This window comes from Phalacrocorax aristotelis, chromosome 2 (genome assembly GCF_949628215.1).
Source record: "Phalacrocorax aristotelis chromosome 2, bGulAri2.1, whole genome shotgun sequence".
Classification (NCBI taxonomy): Eukaryota; Metazoa; Chordata; class Aves; order Suliformes; family Phalacrocoracidae; genus Phalacrocorax; species Phalacrocorax aristotelis.
The window spans coordinates 141,755,954-141,777,010 of record NC_134277.1 but is presented as its reverse complement, the minus strand read 5'-3'; the positions used below and the strand labels follow the sequence as shown (position 1 = coordinate 141,777,010).

The following is a 21,057-nucleotide window of genomic DNA, read 5'->3' as shown; positions in this document are numbered from 1 at the left end:
GGTCTGGTTACTACTTTTTAGTTATTCTGACTGAAGCCGGTCATCAGTCAGACCACTCTGGGGGAGGTATGTCTGAAGTGTGGTTCTGTTCCCTAGAATAACTTCATGACTACGGACACATCCTCAGAATCTGCACAGAGGAAAAGCTTGTGCCTGTTACCATCGGCAGTGGTGCCCACTTACCTTGCTGGAAAGTGACAGTAAGAAAAGACCAGTATTAAGGCAATTCATTAGGGTCTTACTTGCTCACTTATGGATCACAGCAACTTCCTACACCCCTTTAGTCACATGAATCCTCTTGAATAAATATGGTCACGTGAGAAAGATTTTGTTTCCTCTTGTACATTGATATTTCAGGAGGACTTGCGAGATCCGGAAAATTTAGTTGCTTAGTTAAGCTATGCTTGCATCAGACAAGCCTAACCTTGCCTTGCAAACATCCTACTGCAGCCCATTTTCAGATGGCTCCTTAGCTTAGTTTACAGGTTTGGCACTTGGTACATCACTGACAGGCAATATGAGGGAAACCTCACAACCACTGAAGGCATACAGCCGTGGTACTCAGCACAAATAAGATTTTTGGCTGGTTTAACAGACACAGGACCTAATGGACCCTCCAATTACTACATTCACTGAAAAGATAACAACCTTAATTTTATTTATAGTGGACATTTCACGCTGTTGGAAGTTTTGCATTCACATTAGCGCACACCAACAAGCTAAGAACTGTGCACAGAAGTAGACTGAAGTGAGGAAAGCATGACATAGAAATACCTGTGCTAAACTGCGTATTAATAAGTGGATCTCCCGCTGAAAATCAACTCTTCAGATACCTACCTTGTCATAGCCTTACTGGCAGACCCACGTTCTATCAGTTAATGGCAACTATATTGGACTAGCAAGCTGCAGAGGTTTTGCAACACCAAAAGCAAATGCATTAGAGCAATAGTGACGCTGAGATTTATGTCCATGTTTTAATATTATGATATGAGATGGTATCAACATGAGAACACGTTCCTCTTGATGAAGCCAAGAAACACCTGAAATACAACACTGCTTCAACTCAGATAAGCACGTCTGCGTTGAAAATCTGCTAGGTCCGACTAACCATGTCTTAAGTCTCTGTTTTGGAATAAGCATGCTGACCTTGACTTACATTTTTAATGGTGTTTTTCCCTTGCTGAATCATCTACAGACAAGTAACAGCTATGACACCAGAAAACACTATTCACGTTTAATCATTTACTGAAAAACACAAATTTAAAAAAGTAGGGAGGCTTTTCAGAGATACAAATGGGGGGTAGACACCTCACTTCTTAAGGTGTTTTGAAGGACATTCATAATCTCCCTTAACACTCAATAAATGGCACTTGAATAACTATTAACTCGTCTAAATTAAAAAAAATATTACAACAGTAAGATGATTATAGTCTCTGTGTTATAACTAAAGATAATAAAACCAGAAAATTAGAAAGACAGAGGTACATGAGCATGTAGAGGCACCTGTGAAAACACTTTTTAAAAGAGAAGAACAATTGCTTCTATTTCACTTGCGTGGAAACAGCACAGAAGAATTACTCTGTTTCGCTGGGCATCTCGCATCAGACGACAGAAGATCAGGAACAAACACCACATACCCATAACCCCTCCTCTGCCTGTTTTTCTGCATCGCTGTAACACCACTGTATCTCAAACACAAGGAAACTTTGACATGTATAGTTCTCACTCAAGAAAAACAATACATTCAAGAGAAGACACAAAGCATACAATACTATGATGCAATAAAGAGAAGTTAAAATTTCAAGTTGGAGACACTGTAAATAAGTGCTCTTTAAACAGTCCTCTTGAAATATGAATTTAATTCAGAACAAGTCTTCTGCTGCATCAAACTGGAAATATGTTTGCTAAACATTATACCTCAAATAAATTACCAAAAAAAAAGAGAAAAAGATTTAAGGGGTTTTCAGAAAACTTGCAAGTTGACAACCTCTCCTGCCAACTGGAATGCTCAAATTTTTGCCTCAAAGTGAGTGGTCCATACCTTAGCAAAAGCCATTAAATAATTTTTATCTTATTCCAATAACAACAGTAAGTTTACTTCTGTCTTATTTTCACGTACCTTTCCTCTTAGAAACCAATGGCTTAGTGTTCACAAATTAAAAAATATTTGTAAATACACAAAAATAAAGCTTAATAGCACACAATATAAAAACTTATAAATTTCAAAACCATTATATCATTATTGTTGAAAAGTGCACGACAGTTAATCTGCAGGTCAGAGATGCTTTGATCGTGGACCTAATTTCCACAATTAACTCCTCAACAAAGTTTTTCGTCTTCTTAATTAAATGAGAAATCTTTCATCCACCAAGGTTTTGGATGCCAAATTCTTCTGCCCAAGTGTATTACGAATAAACCTAAATATCTAAGAACATTTTAGAAAAAATGTGTTAACAAGGAAATACTTAAAACAGTACGTTTCACTACCTAACATAAAATAACAACTTCATATTATCTTTAAATCATGAATACCATGAGTGAAGTAGGTGCGTAACTCCCTGTGGCATTGTAAAAATATTTCCCAATATCTCTCCACCCTGAAATATGATATAACCGTGTATTATTGATTTTAACAGATATCTGTGTTTTCTATTTAAAGTTATTTGTAGCCTCTTTATTAATCCATAAAGTTAATTTTTCACATGGCTATTTGACAAAAAAAACCCTCAAAGAACTATTTTATAAACTCTCAATATAATCTTCTGTCACCACAAACTGCTTACTGCTTTAATTATCTAGTTAACTACATAAACTTCCATATTAACCCACATTTTGTAAATATTGCTTTGTTCTTAAATTAAAATTTACCTCTTGTTGCAAGTATGTTAGAATAGCGGCTAAAACAAAACTTTGGGAAGCCAGATCCACGACAGAGAAAAAGAGAATATCAAAGATGAGCAGTGTTGTCTCATTGCCATAATAGAGAACATCACTGAAAGAGTGTCCATCTAGAGAAAGAAAACAATTTTTGAAATATTATTACTTCTGTGAAGTGCAAGTTTCTGGAGTTCATCAGTCCATGCTGAGAAAGCTGGTAAGAAGAAGGAAAGTCAGAGCAAGAGCTGGTTATGGCATTTTTTGGCATTGTAAGAGCTAGTTATGGCATTCTATTTAAGCAAAATAATACAAACCTTTTCACTTATAAAATGGCTTAATACTGATGGAACACAGCAGGAAAAGCCCATGTGCCACATGCAACTTTATTCACTCCTGAAATCTCAATCAGAGCGCTTAAAAAAGGCTGCTTTGACCAAGAAGCACATGTAACTTCCTTGTCACTGAAATTTTAGCAAGTGTTAACCCTGGCCTCAATTCAACTGTCATGGTTTCAGCTGGGACAGAGTTAATTTTCCTCACTCTAGCTGGCATAGTGCTGTGTTTTGGATTTAGTATGAGAGCAATGTTGATACCACACTGATGTTTTAGTTGTTGCTAAGCAGTGCTTACACTAATCAAGGGCTTTTTCAGCTCCCCATGCTCTGCTGGGTGCACAGCCAGGACAGCTGACCCCAATGACCCAAGGGATATTCTATACCATATGACATCATGCTCAGCATATAAAGCTGTGGGGAGTTGGCCGGGGGAAGCAGCAGTTCTGGCTCAGGGACTGGCGGTGTCGGTTGGTGGGTGGTGAGCGGTTGCATCACCTGTTTTTCCTGCTGCCCCACCCCTTGCCCCCGGTTTCGCCTCTCTCCCTCTCTCGTTATTTTCCTTTATTATTGTTATTGTTATTACTACTACTACTACCACCACCACTACTGCTACTTCATTTTAATTATTAAACTGTTCTTATCTCAACCCACAAGTCTGCTTACCTTTGCCCTTCCAATTCTCTCCCCCATCCCACTGGGGTAGGGGGGATGAGTGAACGGCTGCGTGGGACTGAGTTGCTGAATGGGGCTAAACCACAACATCAACAAAATAACATCAACATACGCTTAAAGCCTTACTTAGGACGAGGTTCAGAGCTTACCATTATTGTTCATTGGTTAACAGTTTCCCAGAAAATGGGTCTTTTAAGCTTAAAATTCCTTTTTTTCACAGCCAAAGTAGCCTAGACCACTTCTCCACTTCTTTTATTATCAAAAACCACCACTTTCAAAAGAAAGAAGAACGCTTAAACAGTTACAGAAAATAGATTCTTTTCCCTCTTTCTACTTATTCAGAAAAATGCCTAATGCAAGTTTTATTGGAAACAGCCTATTTCAATTACAAATTTTATATGTCCTACTGCCATGAAATCCTGATTTGTATCTAAATTTCTAAGAACCATGGGAGTCTAAACCATCAAACAATATATTTATATCAATGCCTATGATTACGAACTTTGAAGCAATGGCAGTCAAAAGACCAAACCTTTGTTGAATACTGCACGAGCTGGAGATGTCACGTCATGCTTATACACTTAATTCTAACTCAGACATTGAATACCTGACAAAATTTATGGCGGAGTAGACCTGGGGTTTAGAATAGGGTTTTGGAATGACTGATATTGTAAGGTGTGGAATCACAGACTGAGGCTGAAGAAAGTCCTAGTTATAGTTTTAAGGCAGATATTGGCTATCTGGCAACATTTATTACTGAAGATAGTGCTTCACCATGACAGGGGAGGAGAGCCCAAGCCTTTAATGAATTAGGTGTAGCTCAGGCATCTAGACAGAGCAAAAATATGAGACTACAACCATGGCTAGTTTGAAAGCATGTGCTGCATTCCTGATTATATAGCAAGGTTTGAGATTGAAATTAGGCTTCAGCTTTTGCAGCCCTGGTGTCCCAGAGCAGGAAAAGTTCTGCACAGCTCAGTGATGTAATCTGTGGATTGCTGTTACATAAGAATAACGACATATTTAGGATGTGTAATGGTCATCTGGTAATATCCATGGGTTGGGTTATGCATCTGATAAGGTTTAGAGTTTCTGAACAGTGAGGCTAGAAAGCCAAATACTTGAGGGACTCAAAATGAGGGCTTGCATCATCTTGGATCACTAGTTAATGTTTAGTTTTCATGCAGGTGATGGCCATATTTATGGTTAGGGGTAGAATCAGGGTCTGAACTAAGGTTTTCAAAGATAATTTTTGGTGGATTCTCTACTGCTTCCTCGGTCCCTGAGCTGACTGGTATTAGGCCTAAGTTCACAGCTCACATTTCATTGCAGTGAGGATACTGGCCCCCAGACAACATCTGTTAATAGAAGACCAGGACTCAGGGTTTCAGAACCTTGGTAGTGGAGGAAGTGGAGGACCTAACACTGGATGAGGATTCCAGTGGTGCAGGTATTGGCCACCTGGCAGTAATTGTGAACAGGTTAAGGTTTTTAGAGCCTCGGTGTTTCACAGCATCAATCTTCCAGGGATTCAGTTTTAAGAACCTATGTTGAAGGTTGAGATATGGTCAAGAACTTTAACTAAATCTATTTTTAACACATGTACTGGTCACTTGGAAATACTTTTGGCTGGGTTTAGCATGAACTTGGGATTCAGGATGATGCATTGATGAACCCGAGTCTGACTGATTTTGCATAGCTCCAGGGCCCAGAATCAGAACTGCTATTACTTAGTGGATCGTGCAAAGATGAGTGGTGTAGTAACAGGAAGTATTCCACTAAAACATCCTCACTGTGATCAATATCCTCTTTAAAGAAATTGTCTACCTGTACTTTATCTGTTTCATATGAAATTCGTTTCCATATTAAAAAAAAAGATAGCATGGAGTTATTTAATTATTGTGGGTCTTTTTTGCATTTACAATATGGATATTGGATTGAGACAGCAAGTCAAAAGAGGACTTTGTAAACACATGCACATCTCTACACAGTATCCTTTCAGTTGCCTAAAAGAAGTTGAGGGACAAATTAAAAATAGGATTTCTGTAACCTAAAGAACATCTCTTAAATACCTCCCTCACAAGTGGTCATTTAAAGAACTCTCCTGCTGTAAAACCCAGTTTAGATTGTAAATCCTGGTACACAGAAACCCACACACTTACAATAGTACAAGTACCAAGTCACAAATCTTTTTACCATTATAAAAAATACTTTTCTCTATGGGTTCCATGAACTCCATGCCAAGAATCCGTTCAAGCAGCAACTTGTCCTTCACAATATAATCCATTTCTTTATGAACCTATAAGAAAAGGGAAAACGATACTTCTTGTTTTATGATTTCAAAGAAAAAGTACTTGTTACAAAGTGAAGTAGAGCTACTTAGACCTTTATGAATGAAGAAAAGCACTGGTCTATTCCAAGACAAAAATAAGTACATAACAACAAAGGTTTTGTCATTATTAAGAGCTGGCTGCATTGTTGGACAGTACTCCAATTTTTTTTTTGAATGAAGCACTATTCCAGTTGCCATGAAGTCTTTAACAACAAGTCTTTAATCACATATTCACATATGCTTAAAGAGAAATTGTAGTATTTCAGATTTACAATTTTTAGTCTCTACTTAATATAATTATATTTTCCTTAATACAGTAATGTCAATATACATACATGATCAATAAAAGAACTGAGAAATTTGTTCATGGTGTTGTATGCCCTCGTGCTTTGTTCGAAAGTATTTGCAGATGAGTCCAAAAGCCTAGCGGGACCACGTTTCTGAAATATAACATGACCATGACTTCAGCAGAAAAATTACATATCCTAAATAACATTTGCAGAATACAAATATTTCACTTACTCTTGTTAGGGTTTCATGAATCCTGTCATAGTGCAGTCGCATTTTTCTTGAAATGGAAATCTGAAACGTCTGGCCATCTGTGTTCGGTAACAAACCCCTCTGACTACATAGATTTTCCTATACAATTAAAACAACTGTAAATTAACATTATTAATGTCATTCATAGACCCCAAAAAGTTAAAAGCTTTAAACTTATTCTCTTTCATGTACACATAGTCCTTAATATTTCTAAGTATTTGAACCCACTGCACTCTTGGTTCTATTACAGCAAGATTTTCTTAAAACATGAAATCCTGACCCCTGCTGTCATAAAGACATATTCCTCTTTTCACCTATGTTCAGTTCCTTACCTTCTAATACATCTTTTGACATTCATTCTGAAGCCCTTTCTTTTATGTTTATTCTATACATGTCCTGCTTTTTTTGTGCTTTGGATTCCTGACTTTTTCATATGTTTTTGAGGTCACATTTAGTAAATCTCAAAAACTCCAAGAAAACAGAAAATTCAACATCTCCATAGGGAAGAAAACCTGCTTTTTCCAAACTTCTATTAAAATAAGCAATTAGGAAAAAATTACAGGAACACACAAGTCAAAAACATTGTTTAAAAGATTCCTCTATATTTCAATGATTAAGATTTAATTTTCACATGGTTATGTTTTTTTCTGTCCACTTATCATTGAAATAGCAATATCCTTTGTCTAAGGTACTTTCTTCCTACTTGTCCCTACAAAGATGCGAGATATCATGAAATTCAGCGCAAAGTGCTCCAATCTTGTATTAGACATTTTACATTTGCCTGATCTTGCAGCAAAGATATAATATATAACAAACTACAAAAAATACTTATGCAAATTAATTTCGATAAAGGATAGTTTATATCACCAGAGGAGGAGAGATGGAATAAAAGAATTTATTGCAAGAGTAGATGTGTCTTTATTAGTTTTCAGAATTGTCTCTTTATGAAAGCTGCTTGGTATGCATCTTTTTTAATGTAGCCATGAGTTTACAAACAGCTGGTGTCTTTTTAAGTATCATAACTTGTGCAAATCCATAATGCAAAGGTGTGTGGGGGTTTTAATATAAAATAAATAATTAGAACAGGTGTAAACTTTACTACTTTTACTTACTGCTTCTCTCTTTAGGTTCATATTCATTTCTTCCATATTAGTATCTGCATGTCCGTGCACAGAGCGACCGTGAATATAATACCCAAAGCAGCTATGTGACAAGAGAAACACTGAAATCTGAAAGAGACGGGGGAAGAGAACATACATTAATTAAACATTAGAAATTTTATTTTTGAACTTTTGAACTCACATTGGAGATCAGCAAGGCCAGCCCTTCTACAAATACAAAGTAGGCAGGTACCAAAACATGCATGGCAGAAAAATATTTAATAACTCTTTTATGGATTAGTTTTATCTATGTTTTACTAGACACACACACCAGCTTCAGTTTTAATTTATCAACAGCAAGGATCAACACCTAATTCCACAGAGCCAAAAAATTAAAGCAAAGTTATTAAGCTTTTATTTTGAGTCAAAAGTTATTTCCGTGATGATTCCAGCTGAGCTCCTAGGAGATTGTATTTAATAGAATATCATTCAGTATTATGCAATGCATATATATCACAGAAAACCCCAAATTAACTCTCTCTACAACCCACGCACTACATGGGTTTTTCACAGAAGAGGAATAACTGAGGCTGGAAATCTCTGTATTTTCAAAAAGTTCTGGCAAAAGAGCTAATCCAACCTGTTGTGACTGCCCTCTTCTTTGGTTAAAAAGGAATTCCTGCAGTACAAAGCTTCAAGACCCTTTAAACTAGAGAAAGGGAAGTAGTTCAGATGTGAGTAAGTAAAAATGCATGAAAAAGGTGATAACTGTCCAGGAGAGACTGCCATGAAGTTCAGTGGTTGAGGGACAATCACAGGATAGGAGCAGAGACTGAACATAAACATTTTAAATAAAACCAAGACAGCTGTCTGTAAGACAAAAGCACTAAAATGCAAACCAGTAGAAAGAAAGGCAGCAAATGGTTCCACACCTAATTTCTGTCATAATTTCTTACTTTTTAGTTCTTTTATCTATTTAAACTTCAGTTACTTTTAACTTCAAAATTTATTTTTAATTCAACTTCAGAAAACAACCTAAAAATCACATGTCTAGAAGAACATATTGATACCTATGATTCCAGAATTCTTTTTCAATTAAAGTTCAACTGAAATTTTCTTGTAGATTGCACCAATAAAGTGAGATGAAAGCAACATTGACTTCGGCTGTTAGCTAGTAACCTCTGATGAAATGAAATGGATAAATATTATTCAATATTCTTAAAACTATCATATATATCATTCTGTTAAAAATACCACTGTACAAATAAGACAAAGGAATACTTACATTGCTCATGCAACACAAATCAATAAATTGGCTTATCTTATCTTCAACAAATCTTTCATAAAACACAGAAATAAATATAATCTGAAATAAATCAACCAAATTTTCTTTTATTAGTTTATCAGATTTGACTTTATTAAGCAATTAACTTCACAGTTTAACACCCACAAATTACAGATATCTGTACAGCCATCATTGCATTGGACTCTGTGAAATGGGATTGACATCCTTCCTCTAAGAAGTAAATTGTAGTGATAACCTGCTTTTCATTTCCAACTTGGAGATGCTTCAAACTTGTTCAAAATAAAACAAAGTAGTTGCATAAATTCACATATTTCAGGGGATTAAAATTCTGACTACAACAAAGTAAGATGTCTCATAGCTCAGAATATTCATTTTGAGTTCTAAAGGTGTACCATGCTAAAGCAGCTAAAAGTCTAGATCAAGCAAAACAGGTAAGAACATACCCAATGCTATGACACATAGTATGGATGGCCTAGTGAGATATTCTAGCTTCCAGGAACCAGCCTGAAAATTATAATTCAGTATGTCATGTGTTTCACATACCTGTAAGAAGGCAATGGCTAGCCAGAGTGCAGCAGACACACCAAATCTTAAAATGCGGCTCCAAGGAGCTATGTAACTCTCACTGTTTCTTGTAAGACTGGAAGAAGAATCCATTAAAGCCAGGTTTGAAAATCCCACCACCTGAAGCGATAAGAAGGTTAATAAAACAACATGAGGCAATGAACAGTATTAATTATGACCCTTTTGTTTCCATCATAACAGGAAGTAAGAAGAAAAGATTAGGAAAAAACGGACCTGGGAATAGCAGCATGTTCATTATGATAGAGCCCAATTGTGTGATCCAGTGTTATTACTGAGAAATATAATTAAAAACATAAACTGTACGTGTATGTGTTGATACATAAATTCAAAAATATACGCACCTAAATCTCATGACAAGTCAACATTGATTTTTACTGAAAAGCTCCAAAAGATTCTACTGTTAGTCTGCATAAAGATATTATTTCTGCCAAACTTCAGCTTTTTGGTCCTATATATTCCAGTGTTAAAACAAATTTTTTATCTGTTTTGCAACTGTAATAAACTGATTTTTTTTGTTTTTCTTGAACAGAAATATATCCCCCCCCCTCCACTGTCTTTATGGCTGAATCTATTTTAAACAAACAATCAGAAAAAGTTCCCAAATAAAAAAAGATGAGAGAAACACTATGTCTTGAAACACTTAAGAGATGAAAATTTTGTGAAATCATTCAGAACTGAAGCTGCACCAGAAACATATTTGGGGTGGGTTGGCCCCCACCACAGTGGGACGGGGAACAGGAAAAACAAAAGGAAGAAGACTTGTGGGTCAAGATAAAGACAGTTTAATAAGCAAAGAAAAGGGAAAAAGAAGGTGAAAAAAAAACCATGACGAGTGATGTGAAGGCAATCACTACCTGCCATGAGTAGACCAATGCCCAGCCAGTCCCCAGAAAATCCCTCCCCTCCATTTTTATTGCTGAGCATGATGGTGTATGGTATAGCGTATCCCTTTGGACAGCTGGGGTCAGCTGTCCTCGTCGTGTTTTCCTCCCTGCCTCTTGCGCACCCCCAGCACTGTTCTGCAATAGCCAAAACACTGGTGTGTTATCAGCCCTGTTTTAGCCACAGATCCAAAACACAGCACCCTGTGGGCTGCTATGAAGAAAGTTAACTCCATCCCAGCCAGACCCAGGACAATACTGAAAAGCTCACTTTTGCTGCCAGAGCGCTATCTGCACTAGCCATGTAGTCCACTCTGCCACGGTGACCAGTGCCCACCAAATGGCTGCTTTGGTGCCAGACATGAGGCCTGAGGAGAGGGAGACGCTTTCTAAACTCCTCCAACTATTACTTTTCCTGGCTTGTTTTCTACTACTGTACAGCCTGCCAGCATGGTTAATGAGAACAGATGCTTTATCAAAATTGGTAACCCAAAACGACAGCTTTAGAGCAACCCAGAAGTTACCCCTTGTAGCGAGCAGCCGATTGCCACATCTACCCCATGCATTATACTTTTAGGGAAACTACATTCCAGACTCCATCATGACAATGCAAGTTATAAAGATTATCTGAGGTTTTCACAAACACCAATTTTAGCCTATTTAGGTATCTTTCATGACTTTCTCCATCATCAGTGGCAAGAAAGGGATTTCCCAGAGGGAAATTCATAGAAGGAATTACAGAACAAGATGTTAATCACTCTCTACTAAGACTAGCCTCTCCCTTCTAGTAATAGGAGGACCCTATGAAGAGTAACCTGAGGAGACTAGTTAGTTAGTTTCCTTCCTTGTAACATGGCACAGAAGTTGTTCCTGGCCAGTATTTACCAAGAGAAAAAATACTGATGCAGTAAATGAGGAAAGTTTGGGTTTTTTTACTGTATATAATTTAAAAGAAAATAGGAAATTAAAAAATGAAAATATAAAAATGAATAAAAATATGTAAAAGAACCTTACAAAAACAACTATATGCAGCATGCTTTAAGAATACTTCCCAAAATAAAAATACTTACCAAATTACAGAATAAACAAACCAAAATGGTTTTGAAAAGCTAAAGCACAATTTCTCACATATCCTTAAGCTGTAACTGAGAGCACACTGCCTTGTGTTATGCCATCGGGAACAGAACTGGCACATTTCATTTCCTGCTTTATAAAAGGCCACTATAACAAATTAGCAGGAAGGAAGCTTCAGTTCAGATAAATATGAAACCAGAAATAAAGCTGTAGACTGTGGCAGGAAGGAGCCAGTAGGTAAATAAAGAATTGAGTGTGTACACAGATTTATCAGTCTCTTAAGCCATTCATGGTAACTCATTACCTTAAAAGACCCAAACAAAACCAACAAAGGTCTCTAAGGTAATTAAGGTGGGTTTTTTAAAGTCTTCCTTAAAGAAATATTGCAACAACCTATACATACATACATATAAATTAAAAATACGTACTAAAATGATTATTTTACTAAGTTACATGTTTTCAAGTGAATTTAAAGGTCATCAACTATTACCATAGAGATAGCAAGAATTAAAAACCAGACCCTTATGTTACACTCTGGTTGTGAATCATAAAAAATTAATAACAATAACAACAATAATTGTGGTAATACCTCCAGAAAAAAAAGAACTGCAAGCACTTGAAAGAGGGGATTTATCTTCCTCACTGTCTGAATTTCATTCCATTCATTTGCTATAAAATATGTCCTCCATATGCTCACAGGTGCAGCAGCACTTCTAATAACACCTTCACCTAAAAAGAATACATACAATAAAGGTCTGAAATTCAATACTTGAGAGCAATATCTGAATTTAACCAAAGCTGTTTATACAAACAAGCATAGTTTGAGTTACCTTCAACTGCTTTAAGAACTTTGCCCTTAGGTCTTTCCCAGTCAATAAAGAAAATATCTATCGTAAGTTGTGAAACCAGCAATTGTAAGAATTGCAGAGCCTAAGAAAGAAAATAAACAAATATAACAAGTAAGGAGAGCAACAGCATATAGACAAAGATGAAGAAACAGTCAGTCATTGCATGTCATTCATAAACATAACAAATAACATATGTGACTATACCTGAGGCTGCAACTTTGTTACTAACTTTTGATACTTTTTTTTTATTTAAAAGCTTGGAGTAATGGTAAGTCATGTGCTGATGTCCAAAATAATGAAGAAAATACAACAAAGTAAGAAATAAAAAAAACCCCTAAGTATTTTCCCATAACATATTAACCTCTATTATGAATTCCAATTCAATATAATACCCATAGTTAATAAAATACTTGTGTGTCCCATGAGGACAGGATAATGAACTTTGAATTCTACAAGTATGCTTTAACATAATTATTTTAATTTGTCGTCTTTTTAATCAGGAACTGACAGCACTTATATTCTTCTCCAAAAGAAAGCACTTGTTTTCTTGATATGGTGTTATTTTGTTTGGGTTTCTTTACACCTTTATTCTTGAAAGAATAATTGTCCATAGATCATATTCCTTAGACATTTGTTTCCATATAAAGACTCCACAAAAAAAGTCTATGAAAAATTACTTAATTCTTAGAATAATTGTTTACATCTATACACTAATAAAATGAACTGTACAAGATGCTTAAAAACAAGCCTACTGAAAATATACAGAAGCATACGTTGAAATGTCTTTAATGCCTGAGGAAAAAAAATATTTACCTTTAAACTAAACGCACATGCTACGTATGTAACAAAATATTCTTCTTGAGATGGAAGGGGCAAAAGGACAGAGACAAACTGCTGAGCCTATAATTGAGAAGTAACATTGAAACAATGTGAACAGCATATGTAACAACACACTAAATGCTGAAGAGTGAACAATGTTTCGCAGAAAAAGATCAATATTTAATGTGCAATCATTATTTTGAATTGTAAAACCTTTCAAGTGGCTATTAAGCAGACTGCAAGTAACACAAATCCTAAGAAAAAAAAAACAAAACAGGTGTACACAAAAATTTAAGCACACAAACCAGAATATTATATAGGACTTGCCTCAATAGTCTGACCAGAAAGGGAGAAAAAAAGAAAAAAAGAAAGAAAATGAATTTTTGTGTAAAAATATATGCAATATTAATAGGTTTTCATAACACCCAAATCTGGAAAAACACTTACTTTGAAGAACACAAGCCAATAAATCCCTGTGCCCACTGTGATGACAAAGAACACGTTGGCAAGGTCTCCAGCATAAAACAGTAAGAACTTCAAAACTGTCTGCAATTATAAAAACACACTGTAAAGATCTGTAAAACTAATTAAGTAATGCCTATGTACATTCACATAAAATGTTATGCAGCTCACACTACAGGAAACTCTAGCACTGAAAAGTAGCCTTGAACAAAATTTTCTACTATGGTCATATATTTATTCTGAAACTTCTTCATGTGAGTCGTTGTTCAAAAAGTAATTGACCTGAAAACTAAGACCACTCAATTGATCAGAATAGCTCTGTAAATATCTTCGTTTTAGCAAAAATATTTCCTAAATGACAACATCAGAATCAGAAAAAAAAAAAGCAAAAAACCTATCTCCTCAAGTAAGCCTAACTCCAGGTCACAGTAGTGTGCAGCTAGGCTAGAAATTATTTCAGTTACCTTAAGAAACATATTAGTTACGTCACAGGGAATGATAGCAAAGGTCTCCTTAAAGAGTGGAAGACACATTCCTTTATAGGTTACCAGCTGTATATACCTGCAAGTCAATTATAGAGCTTCCTGTACGCCTCTTCCAGCCTGCAGTCTTGAGAAGGGACCATAACACTGCAAGCCCACCCAACACACCCAATGTGATCTGAAGAGAATGAAAAATTATTTGCAGATATTTAAAAAAAAATGCAAAATACAAGTAAATCATTACATTGACATATTAAAGGGCAATACAACTTACATCAGTCTGAATGTGAGCCTCTGACTGATTCATCTCATAGCTGACTGAGAAGGAAACCTGAATATTAAGATACAGAAAGTAAATATGCATAGAAATTAAAAAATGCTACAACCATTATAGACAGTGGTAGTTTTTACACTTTCAGTTGGTGGGAATTCCCATCTAGGCCTCCTATCAAGTACAACATACACCTTGTTTTACTGTATACGTTTGACCTGGTGTGCTACAGTACTAGGCTTAGTACTAGCATGTGCTCTGCTACACTTAGTGCAGATTTTACCAACAGTAATGCTGGGGATGGATACCTACTATCTGCAAGTTACTAGCCGTACCTAATTATAATCCTTTCAAATGTGCATAATTTTTTTTCTTGTGAAAGGAGACACCAAAGGTTTGATAATTCCCCTTTTATCAGTGTTGATTAAAAGTAACTTTAATGTAATTACACCAATATGCAAAATCATAAAGTGAACTCTTACATAGCTCAGACACCAATTTTTTTTTCCAGCTTGAATGCAATAAAAATTGTCATGCAGCATCAAAATTGCTCCCTCTAGCTTAAATATCTGTCTAACTTAAGACCTATTTTGACTTTCGCCTGAAAGATTTGTACGACCAGAAAATGTTTGTCTTGTTTTTATAGCACTCTGGCCTGAATCTTTGTCACTGCAAGACTGAAGTTAATGCAAGCATGATAATGAGCAATATTTTAAATTCAGTTTAAAAGACAGGACAAAACTCCCCAAAATGAATCTCTCCTCCCCCTGCCTTGGCTTCCCAAAATATTTGTTTCTGTCAGAGCTCATTCTATCACTTCAGCTGGATTTAAGTCTAAATATGCTTAGTTAATAGAAGCTCAGTGTTTATAGAACTTGCAATGAAATTCAATCTATTTTTTACTTGCGTAAAATTTGTTAAATGCAACAAGCCATCCAAAATTGACAACACCTAAGTAGATCAGATGTAGATGTAAGGGTGAAATAGTATAACATAAAATAGAGAAACTGAAAACAATCGCTCCTGCCATCACCATTTGAATGAATTATTTTCTAAAAACAGGGCTGTTTCTGTGGTTAAATAAAGACATCATTTAGGCAAGAATTGTCTGACTAAATTTTGTATCGTTCTAATTCTCTGACTCTTCATTCCTTTCATGCAGCTATATGGAACACAAGGAATGGTTCTAGCACCACAAATTTCTAGCTAGATGTCTATCTGCACCAGAAGCATGAACCGTTGAAGTTTGACAAGCAGAAAATATTAATATTATAAATTTTTAACACCAGAATTATTATTCTACTATCTTAAGCTCAACATTTTCACTTTTTAAAGCACTGTGATCTAACAAGCAAACAAGGCACGGGACTGGGACATCTGAGCTGCTGCCCATCGTGGCAGGCAAGAAGGAAATGCCCCTTCTGCATCTGCTACAACTCAATGTGGTGGCTTTCAGTAAATGAAGATCCCCCAAACTGGTCTCCAACCCCTCTGGCTACAGATTTTTGGATTACTTGACTTTAATTCTTAGAGATGTGCTGTAAAATAATACACAGCAGACAAAACACTAAAGGGTGTTTCAGATATATTACCAATATTTTAACTTAAACTACAGGTGACCTGAAATGTCTGTGTCATAACAACCTCCTCTTAAGGCATTGCTTTAAATAAAAATGATCATTTTCTTGCACAAATTGCTGCTGTCAATGCATTGCATAAAGAGTACTTTTCCTGTTATTTTCTTTATATAATTTTATTTGAACTGTATCCTAATTTATACAATCAGTTGTAAAATTCTAAGTATTATAAGTTTAAAAAGACTCAAGATAAATTAAAAGGAAAATATTTTAACTGCTTTGTTTTAAAAGCTTTACATTTTAGTGAAAACTTGCAACTTCAAAACTAAGCAGAACTAGAAACTGCCTATTAGACTTTTACAACCTCCCCCCAAAATGTTCAGTCAACAGGAATTCCAACAGAACTAAAAGTATGATTAACAAATCAGTTCAATTAAGATAGCACAAAGATCTCACCATCACGCTCTGGGTTTCAGGGTTTTGGACAAGCACATCTGTGTAAGCAATAGTAAGCAGAGGCGGGTAGATAGTTCCTCTCTGAGTATGGGATACCAGACGAACACTGCAGGAATACACACAGTATTATTTTTAATACAGAAAATGGATGGGATGAGTTGCTTGGAATGTACTGACTGAAACTTGTACTAAGAAAATACTAAATGACCAGATGAGTAAAATGTGAGTTTCAAACCCAATGTCATGACAATTCACATTTTAAAAGCAACCAGTGTACAAAGGCATGTACACAATTATATAAAAAGAAAAAGCTGGGAAGGATTGCTTATTTGTAAGAAGATACTTGAATCAATCTTTATCTACTGCTCACACTGTGACAGCTGCAACTGAAGTAAATTCCAAGAGGTAACTTTTCTCAAAACATTACAGAATGAGCTTTTCTATATTTATTTTGAATTTCTGGCATTATCCTTTTTCCAAGGAGGAGTGGGAAGGGGTTCTCCTAACACACATAAGCTAATCCTTATTTTTTGTAACATAATATGTAATTCTCAGCAAATGGAGTTATTACATGAAAATAATCTTCAAGATAATCACTCGTATGGATCAGTACTCAGTGCTACTCAGCAATCTTTTTAGCTAGTAAGTTGTGAAGAAGAGCCGAAGGAAAACGAAGATCTCAAATTTTAGACAGTCATCTCAGAGGAAGACATTACATAAAGAAGGAGAAAAAAAGGTTCTTCCAATATGTATTCCAGTTGAGATAAGCTATCAGTAATGATGCTAACAGGTAGTCTCACAATTTCAGTTAAACGACTGCAAGCCTATTCTGGATTATACAAGAGAACAGGCAACAGTTTGTAAAAATATTGCAAAAAAGAATATGCAGTATGGAATACCAGAATTAACGCAGGAGTTCTTAGGTCTTTCTGAATGACACCTGCTTCTAAGAGGTGACTGAATGCCTGCTAACTTGCTTTATGCATACATAGTCTGATCTATTTTACCTGGAAAGTAATTTTAACTTCCACAAGTCAGTGTTATGTTTTCTCACTTGCTCGTCAGAACAACCTACGGAAACTCTTGCTATTTCCAAGTATGCAATGGAAAAAGCAGCACAGGACATATTAGAAACAACATAATAAAACAACTTTCTTATAAGACGATAAAATGCAGACTGCACAAAATTGCCTTTATTTTCTATGGACTATATATCACATGCAATTAATCACCTTATTGTTATTTTGCTAGCAATTCGAATTACTCTTGGTAGCCTTCCCAAGTCATTCTCTTTTCCACTTAGTGTATCCACCAAAAAAAATCGACGAGTCAAAAGCCAGTTGTTCATATTACTGCCTTTGAAAAAACAAGAGTCACATAATATTAAAAAAAAACACACAAAAAGAATGAAATCTACTAGAAATTATAACTGTATGACACATATAACTGCATTCAGGATGCAAAATTATTTATCTTTAACTTAAACGAACACATAATGAAATTAGATTACTTCATTTGTGCCTCTTATTGATTGGGCTATTGTATGCAACCAAAGTTTGCATTTAACACTGTCTTGCCCACAAAATATTAAATTCTTAGAACAGAAACAAGTTAGGGTGGGTTGTTGTATCTTTAAAACAAACTCAGTAACAGTAATTAATACATTTTTTTTTTCTATTTGAAGTTATTCAGATTATTTAAATTCACATAAATGTTACTATGGCAGTTCTTACCTTGATTAACAAACATTTCACTGTATTGAAGATTCAAGTTTAAAACTGGCACGGCCCAAAGATATTGTTGTCCATTGTCACCATTATATTCAAGGAATAGGTCATAAAAGATTGGATTAGCAAAATCCAACAAAATCTTGGAAACTGAAATTTTGCACTGCAAGAAAAAATTGTTTAAAAAATCACTTTAGCCATTTAATGATTTTATCAAGTTGTGGATTCTCCCCCTACAAACTGATTATGGAATATGTCCCATTTCTTTGCAAAAGACAAGGCATACCAGCTATTTGCAAGCAATTACAAAGTACAAATGATTTTATACAAACCTCTTGGAAATGACTGCAATTGACTAGAATGACTAACGTGGAGAATGAAGCTCTGCTAACATTTTTTCAACAGATTAGGAAAAAATATCCCAGCAAATTTCACAGACATAAAATTTAGAACAGCATAAACACTAAAGTCAAGAAACATAAATGCTGAAGTTGTAGAGTACTGTGCCTGTGCCTAGCTCTGGGCTCACCAGTACAGGAGAGAAATGGAGGCACTTGATATAGTCCAGCACAGGCCACTAAGATGATGGACTAGAGCATCTCTCCTATGAGGAAAGGCTGAGCGAGCTAGGACTGTTTTGCCTGGAGAAGAGAAGGCCCAGTGGGGATCTTATCAATGTATACAAATATCTGAAAGGAGGGTGTACAAGACAGAGCCAGGCTCTTTTCAGTGGTGCCCAGTGACAGGACCAGAGGCAATGGGCACAAACTGAAATAGGAGGTTCCCTCTGAGAATCAGGAAACACTTTTTCCGCTGTGAGGGTGACCAAGAACTGGCACAGGTTGCCCAGAGAGGTTGTGGAGTCTTGCTCCTTGGAGATATTGAAAAGCTGTCTGGACAAGGTTCTGGGCAGCCTGCTCTAGGTGGTCCTGCTTGAGTAGGGGATTGCACGAGATGACCTCTGGAAGACCCTGCCTACCTCAACCATTCTGTGATTGCGTCAAGAAATTAAATGTGAAAGTAGGTAGGTTTTTTGCATATGTGAACAACCATGCAATCTTTAAATGCTCATATAACATGTCCACCAAGTTTTCTCCAAAGCTGTAGGAAAAAAAAAGTGATGCATACAATCCGTGAAAATAATTACATTAAAAAAATACTCAGTAAGTTAATATTTATTGGTATTTGTATTTAAACCTAGTGTTAATACTTAACAACAGGTTCTACAGACCCAATATATCAAATATGTAAGATTTTAAAAAGTACAAAAAAAAGAATAACCATACTTGACCAGTACAATTATCCTAAATAGGAAATATGTGTCCATTCTTCTGAAATATGGATTAAACAACATTAAACAATATGGAAGAGTAAAAATATTTAACAAGGCTTTGTCAAAATTATTTGGTAAACACTTTAGTTTTGAAGGACTAAAGTTTTGACAGCTATTAACCTACAAGACTTTCACACCACCCAAATAGCAGCCAGAGCTTATATATGTTTATGCTGCAACACATAATGTGGGGAATGGTTTTGAATGTCAGCGAGTTAATAAATAATATTAATGGATATATAGGTGTTAGATGCTGCACACACATATGGAGTTTTATAAAAATAAAGATGTTATTTCTCCACCCCCATACCAAAGAGACTACCACCTCCCCATTTAACATGTAAGTGACAAAAATTAATGAAGCTTTATTGCTGGCAGAACTGTGTCTGTGGCTGACAGAATATAGCATCTAAATATATGCAAACTCAAGTGCTCTATACCCTCTCCCTTTCCTGGTGTTTAGTAAGGTGTGAGTACCCCAATAGTTTTTCCTATAGCTAAGACAGCTAAAGAATCTCTTTCCTGTGTTGAGTCATCCATTTGATTAAAACTTGCCTTCAGTCTCTTTATTGAATTCACTGAAATCAGGGAATACATTAAAGAGTTAATGGGGACAGCATACACGCAGGGCGTGATTGCCTATGCCTTCTGTCCATATGAAACCTGGCCAAAGATGGAGGCAGGAAAATGATAAGTTACAACGCAAAGTATATGCCTGCCAGAATTCAGGCATTGTGTTCTTCCACTGATAAAGTCAGCAGTCATTAACACAAATGCCAGTTAAATTTACTTTGATTATCCTACATAGTAAACAAGTTTTGTGATGTACAGTTAAATAATTTTAAAAGTATATATTTATTTCACTCAATAATAAAGAAAGGAAAACAAGCAACATTTTCACAGGAAAGAAGTCCATGTTGCAGCTTAGGGCTAAACTCCAGAGGTCCTTCAATATGCATGGAATTACTGATGTTGTACAAAGCAACTTAATTCAAAATTCAGAATAGTATTTTATCTCTTACTTACACTTTGTTGGTAAGTTGTTCCAAATGTATAAGCTGCATTCAATTTAATTTGGGTATCAGGACAAAGCTGAACAAAACATAATTAGGTTAATTCGAAGGTATAATTTTCTCACATGAAATATTCACAGGTACCCGAGGCAGTTTAGGTATTCACAGTTCTCACAGAAGATATTTTGTCCTGTTTTCTAAGAGAGGGATGGATTTTGAAGAGTAAACATGATTATTCATTGTACTAATATTGGTGTCCTTAAAATGCTGTTTTAGCTTATTCACACTTGTATAGTATTTTTCAGTTCCATCACTGAAGTTGATATCTGTGGACAGCAGCATCCAACCAGGCAAGACTAATCTTTCT

General features: G+C 35.7%; 1 protein-coding gene across 3 annotated transcripts in view; it reads right to left on the bottom strand.

Moving 5' to 3' along the window:
• Positions 1 to 1,213: 1,213 nt before the first annotated feature.
• TMEM67 (transmembrane protein 67) overlaps positions 1,214 to 21,057 on the bottom strand; it is a 36,035-nt gene continuing 16,191 nt past the window's right edge. For 2 of the 3 annotated variants that reach the window (XM_075085390.1, XM_075085392.1), the window contains 18 exons: positions 20,704 to 20,769; positions 18,351 to 18,507; positions 17,850 to 17,973; positions 16,618 to 16,723; positions 14,588 to 14,644; positions 14,393 to 14,491; positions 13,817 to 13,915; positions 13,364 to 13,450; positions 12,533 to 12,632; positions 12,292 to 12,431; positions 9,706 to 9,846; positions 9,142 to 9,222; positions 7,869 to 7,985; positions 6,739 to 6,855; positions 6,552 to 6,656; positions 6,081 to 6,183; positions 2,869 to 3,008; positions 1,214 to 2,425 (listed from right to left, as the gene is read on the bottom strand). In XM_075085390.1, coding sequence (XP_074941491.1) covers positions 2,345 to 2,425; positions 2,869 to 3,008; positions 6,081 to 6,183; positions 6,552 to 6,656; positions 6,739 to 6,855; positions 7,869 to 7,985; positions 9,142 to 9,222; positions 9,706 to 9,846; positions 12,292 to 12,431; positions 12,533 to 12,632; positions 13,364 to 13,450; positions 13,817 to 13,915; positions 14,393 to 14,491; positions 14,588 to 14,644; positions 16,618 to 16,723; positions 17,850 to 17,973; positions 18,351 to 18,507; positions 20,704 to 20,769 — 1,920 coding nt within the window. In that variant the 3' untranslated portion in view covers positions 1,214 to 2,344. The remainder of the gene's footprint in view (positions 2,426 to 2,868; positions 3,009 to 6,080; positions 6,184 to 6,551; positions 6,657 to 6,738; positions 6,856 to 7,868; positions 7,986 to 9,141; positions 9,223 to 9,705; positions 9,847 to 12,291; positions 12,432 to 12,532; positions 12,633 to 13,363; positions 13,451 to 13,816; positions 13,916 to 14,392; positions 14,492 to 14,587; positions 14,645 to 16,617; positions 16,724 to 17,849; positions 17,974 to 18,350; positions 18,508 to 20,703; positions 20,770 to 21,057) is intronic. The other variant, XM_075085391.1, reaches the window with a different exon arrangement.